The sequence below is a fragment of the Apteryx rowi genome, unplaced genomic scaffold (genome assembly GCF_003343035.1).
Source record: "Apteryx rowi isolate R43461 unplaced genomic scaffold, aptRow1 scaffold_747, whole genome shotgun sequence".
Taxonomy (NCBI): Eukaryota; Metazoa; Chordata; class Aves; order Apterygiformes; family Apterygidae; genus Apteryx; species Apteryx rowi.
In genome coordinates, this window is record NW_020451035.1 from 358720 (window position 1) to 364900 (window position 6181).

The 6181-nt window shown below is 35.2% G+C and overlaps 1 protein-coding gene across 2 annotated transcripts in view; it reads right to left on the minus strand.

Moving 5' to 3' along the window:
• Positions 1-5776, minus strand: part of GLRA2 (glycine receptor alpha 2) — a 128449-nt gene extending 122673 nt beyond the window's left edge. For both annotated transcript variants that reach the window (XM_026087950.1, XM_026087949.1), the window contains exons 1-2: positions 5709-5776; positions 3389-3522 (exon numbers count right to left, since the gene is read on the minus strand). In XM_026087950.1, the coding sequence (XP_025943735.1) occupies positions 3389-3522; positions 5709-5776 (202 nt within the window). The remainder of the gene's footprint in view (positions 1-3388; positions 3523-5708) is intronic.
• Positions 5777-6181: the final 405 nt, after the last annotated feature.

The window sequence follows — 6181 nt, forward strand, 5'->3', positions numbered from 1 at the left end:
TGACTGTAGTCTTCATATTTACATTTAAAAGTATTCTCTTCTGTGTTCTTACATAAATTATTAGGTTTTTCAAATTCAATAAAAGATAAGTGTAAGATGAAAAAGTCTCCATTAAATATCTGACAGAAAGTAGTTAAAAGAAAGGCTATTCTGAGAGCTGTCGTTCTTGCACTTCTCTCTAGCTATCCATCTTGGGGACAGTGTCTCTTAGCATCTGGTGGTGTTGTATTTGATCACTTATTGTGCCAACAAGAACCAGAAATCTGCCCCTTTGTTTTTGAAATGATCTTATAAGGCAGAAAGACACCAAAAGAAAGGAGTTTTAGTGTACAGCACTGCTGCAAAAAAGAGCTAAGCACTGGTTTGTGTTGCTGATGCCTAAACATTTATATATTCACCTGTTGCTCCTGCCTATCTTCCTGAATTTWCTAATTCACAAGAGCCAGTTAGCAAAAGGCAGTAACTAATGATAAAATGCATTTATCTGGACAAAACACTGTGTCCCAGTAATATTTTCCCCTCTTTTTAAAATGTGCTGCCTTTATTTAAAAAATTAATCAAATAGCTGCTGTTTTTCAGTAATTCAGACTAGTAATGAAAGTATATATAATTATTGTATAATCAGTGGTATCAAATAATGGGTTCCACCCAGTTGCTTTTTCAGGATCGTCAGGCTTTTTTTTCTTGATACTTTAAAATGCCTATGGTGGACTAGGAGAGAGCTATGTAACTGATCTGAAAGAGGAAAAGTTAGACAAATGCATGAGTAGTGGCCCAACTATCTTGATCCACAAGGTCTTTTGTGAAATATAGGAAACACTTACTAACCTAAAACCATGATCAAAACCAGATAGCAGATCCCTATACTAAGGCACTCYTCCTTCAGACATCTTTTATGCTTAAAAAATTCTTGACTGTATTTCCTAAAAACACAAAAAATGTTATAAATTAGGTAATCATAACATTTTTTCCATCAATTCAGTTATATGATTTAGAATATCAGTGTTGTACAATAAACCATATCACCAAAAAAGATCTCAAACAGATTAGCAAGTATTAGAAACTGAAACAATTTATATTATGGCTGCAATACTCAGTGCAAAAAATATTTTTATAATACTTAGTTCCATGCAAGATAAATTCACTATGACCTCTTTGCAGCTACACTTCTTATTCTTTAAAAGGAAAAAATATGCAATATAGAACAACAGTACTTTCTATTTTTTTAAAGTTTAATGAGACTCAGGCAACTAGATCATGGAGTGTGTTTCATACTGACTAACAAAAATGGTTATCGCCTAATAAAGTTTTCACCGGTGTGAAGTTCAAAACCACATGCCTTAACTCTCTACTTTGGAACTCTGAGGTACAAAATACCCTACAGAGGGACATGAGAAAACCATTCAAAACCTTCGCCACAGGACTGAGAGCTCAGAGATGTGAAATTCTGAAAAAATGCTAAAAATATTTTTATCAATTCAAACTGCTGCAGACTACCAACCTGCTCTGGAAGGTGATTTCTTAAAAAAAGTTTAAAATAAGAAATGGCAGATTCATTGCCATCAAGGGCTCATGGGTTTCATCAGGTAGTGAGTTCCTGTTGGGAACACAAACAAACCACGCGACTTAGAGAGGAGCACTGTCTTTCAAGCAGTTCAGCATGTGTCCTGCAGCATCGTGCACACCATCTCTGCTCTACCCACCTGAGCATCAGATGAACAAAGCTATGAATCTGTCTTCTCCTGCCTTTTTCACAAAATGGTTTTAGACATGCTCTGGAGAGAAATAAAGGAGCTATCTTTATGCTTTCTTACATACAGGGACTGCTACATTTCCTGGTTTTATCTGAGCTACAAGAGATGAAGCAGACTTCTTTTACTCTCCATCACATATAAAGCACAGGAAGATAAAGTCCTTAATGAATGCTACCTTGCTCAATTCAGAACAATTTCTGCCTTCATTGGCATTCTTTAAAACTTCACTGATACTCATGCAAGTGCACAAAATGAATGTGAGAGCCTAATGCAATATTATTTACAACAAACTAATGTTAGCTTCAATCCAAGAACTTAAAAAGTACTTTAAAAACTATCTGAAATTAATATTTTAAGGTTCCCTGACTGAAGCAACATTTTTTTTAACTTGTCAGCTTTCAAGTCTTTGGATCTGAAAGCCACACTGCGTTCCTCCTCACTCAGGAGTCAGAAAAGCCACTTTGTTCCAAAGATTGCAATTCTCACACGTGGAACAGAGGGAAGAAACTGATCTTTGATCTGAAATTTAATTAAACACTTTTCTCATTGACATGTGAGATTCTTCTTTCCTACCAGTTGTATTCACTGGCTAAAAAATTGTCATTTGTTCCACTCATATTATCAGCTTTCACAGCACAGCTAACAAGGGTCAAAATAGTAAAAAATGCAGTTTTGGTCACCAAAGCCAATAGATATGAATCCAAATGTGAACTGGAATTGGATTTGTTGAGGAAGGAAATACTTTATCCCTTTTCAAAGTAAAACCGCATTCTGAGTTTGAATTGACATAAAGAGCCAGTTTTGGTGGAACTGTAGAGCTCTCCAAAAGTTCTAAATATTTACAATGAAAACTTCTCTCCCAGCTCTTTTCACCTGAACCCACAAGATATTCTGTGCTCACTTCCACAGGTATTTAAAGGATGACAGCAACGGAAACTTGCTCCGAATAGTAGTGGTTGAGAAAGAGGGCTCCAGTCTACAGGCTTGTTTGTGCTGGAATGATTGTGGTGACTCCCCACACCCTCAGTCCAGATTTTGGAAGGAAAAAAAGGGAAGTCATGAAAGGGGCAAGCAGAATATGRTTTTTACAAGTTTATGGTGGTCCTGAGAATTTGGTCCTTATCACTTAGTCAGCATTAGCAGAGTAAAGTCTGCTGTATGAATACACTGACTCCTGTCTCCCTCTTTTGGGGGGAGAATGTTTTACTTTCTTCCAGTTGAATTAAGACCTTTCAATTAGACACTGCTCTATAAAAGACTGCACTTCACCACTGAAATGTTAAGTGGTCTGCATGGCTTAAAAATTTCAGCAACAAGTCATTTCAATTGTATTTAGTGCGGAACCTGGAATCCTCTATAAATGTGGAATTAGTAAGGTCTTCAGAAACAATCTCTAACTAAACATTATTGTCATGTGCAGATAAATTTGAAAAAAAGATTCTAAAGTTCTAGACCCTTATTACCTACACTGCACTCTCAGTTCTTCCCATGAAACAATTGATGTGCATGAAACTATCACACCAGAAAACTTAAGTTATAGAAATTAGAATCAGACCCCAGAGGTAAAGCCCTCAAAAGCATAATTTGTCCAAAAGGTTAATAATTAATTTATCAGCAGTCTTAAAGAAACTTACCTTTAAAATTTGGTCTGATTCTAGCATCATACCCCGATGTCCTTCCCATCAATTTGTCCAAAAAATCTGAAGGAGACAGGGTCTGTGAGGGGGATTTTCCAGATCTTGAATCATGTTCTTTACAGAAAGTCGTCCTAAATAAATTATTAGCCACCATTAGCTACTATTTAGCTTGTATCACTTTCAAGTCATGAGGAAATTGTAACACTTTAAATAAAATTATCTTTTTTCAGTGAATGTAATAATAAATATTTGTATAGAAAAATATTACCTGTTTTTAATCAGAAAACTTTATTTTAGAAATAAAAATAGGCTTCAAGTAGTAGGCATAGACCATAATTTTTGCTATTCAGAAAAACTCAGCTTTAAAAAGAAATTCATTAGAACTATAGAACATTAGAAGATTCAGTTTACTCTTTAGGTGTAAAGCAATCTTATAGGGACTTTGATATCCTATGTTATATTGTTGCTTAATTTACATGTGTGCTGTTAAAACTATATTCATTAGAAGCCTGATTTAAAGTGGCCTAAAACTTTCAGACAATGGCTGGCAAAACTCACCAAGCAACTGTGAAAATTACTGATTTTGTCAATGCTGGGAAGGGTATGGATGGAAAAGTAGCRTTCTTTACAAATGCCACCCAACAAAGATTTAAATTATACGAGTGAAAGTCTGGATTCTTCACCAACAGTGTGAAAAGGGTTCCAGAATCAGTCACATCTGATCTCAGTTTTTTACCAATGAACATCAAGTGACGAAAATGATCTTTATTATCACTAGCCGGTATTTGTATGCAAGCTCTTAGAACATACCTCTGTTTTCAGGTTTTAAGAGCAAACTTCTGGTACCATGTAATGCATGTAAAGGTTTGTGTATATATCATATTACCTATTGCAAGCACATTAGGTATTATAGAGAAAGAATGTAGGAGTTTCCCTAAGTTGTTCCCTAGGGAAAAGAAATTAGAATGAAATGAACATATTTGGTGTGCAGGGACATGGATTTCATCATAAACTGCATTATATTGATATCTGAATAACCAATTTTATTGTTCTATCTTTCAATATAATCTTTGATCTATATTAAAAGTAATTCTATCACTGTATCTTCTACACCACAACTCTGTTTAAATATTTGCCCAACAGGAACCACTCAGTTCCAGGAGTGTTTCTTGTTCTTTTATTTTAATATTACTCTGTGTGTGTGTATGGGCATGTGTGTGCACCTATGTGTAAGTATAAACAAATTAGATATACAGGTGATTAACTGAAATTCAAAGCAAATGTCAGATCCCTTATCCCTTTATAAAAGCATCAAAACTATTAAAAGGCAATGTAATACTAAAATCTTGTGGTGTGATCCCTCATCTTTCAGGTTCCATTTACAGAGGGTGGTTGCTTCTTTTTGCTTTTGTCAATGACATGGTACCATTCCTGTATCTTTAATTTTTTACTACATAATACAAGATATTCTGCATTTAGATAGTAAAAATGTTCAGTTAAGATAATAAAAACTGGAAAACAATCTATTACGCTTATGGGATGACCCAATACAAATTACTTCTGTTTTCATTTGTAACCCACTAGTTATGAGTTCTGTTGTGATCCCAAACTTGTGAATATAAACACTATTTCACTCTGTCACTGTATACACCATTAGACATACAAATACACTTTATATATGTACATATAGATACACAGCACCATACAATATAGTAATGAAACTCATCTGAAACAATGTTTTTGTTAATTAAAACAAACTGTTTGCTTTGTACCACAAAAAGTCAATAATTAAAGCAACATCTCATCAAATTAAAAAAAGAAGAAAGAAATAACAATCACATGTACTGATACTTTAAGTGAGAATAAATCCTGGTCTAATCCAGGGTGTTCCCAAAATCAGAGGACTGGTTCTCTAATTTTAAATATTTACATTCTGACAAAACTGGTTCAATCATTCCCAAAGCTTGAAGAGTAGGGAATCAAAGCAACTTCCTAAATAACCTTCAGTGGGAGCAGAGAGAGTAAATTTAATTTCAGAAGAAAAACTGAAGAAAATGTTTTTAGCTATATTAATACTCAGTGAAAAGGCATGTTTTGGAATCAGAGAAATGGAAAATAGATTACCCAAACTTGAGATTTTTTTTGTGTTTGTTACCAAGCAACGAATCTCTGAGTGTAAAAGGGATAGCCTATATAAAATGAACATGAAATACTCTCAGATATAGCAAACAAACGAGGTTAATGTGATGCTGTTTCTCTATAGCTATGGTTTCCAAACCTTTTGATAAATATCATCACATAGAGTCATATCACCTACCTGAAGTGGTTTGTCTCTAAGAAAAATGCAAACAAGGTTGTCAAAATTTTCACTAGCTGCCGGTTCATTCCTCCTGCTTTCTGTGATGATTTGGAAAAATATCCCAGAAACGATTCCAGAGAGATGCAAGGAAAAAGTATGCTGGTGCTGCCTAGATTCCCAAATTCAGCAATAATTTAATTTTCTTGACAATCAGGAAGAGAAGGTCTGGATCTCTACAAACTGGGGGTAAAAAAGAAGTGCCAGTCCTTGGAATCATGGTCAGGTCAAGCCTAGGCTCATCTCCAGCAGCCAGCACAAAAGAGACAAAGCATCTGACCTGGTCGTTCCCCCGCCTTGCTTTTACTGGATGACGGAGAAAAAAAAGAAAGGAAAGAGAAAGAAAGGAGGGGGGGAAAGGAAAGAAGGAGGAGAGGAACTACCTGAAGAGCATCACGCAAAAGGGAATAACGCTGAGAGCAGTCTGCTGACGG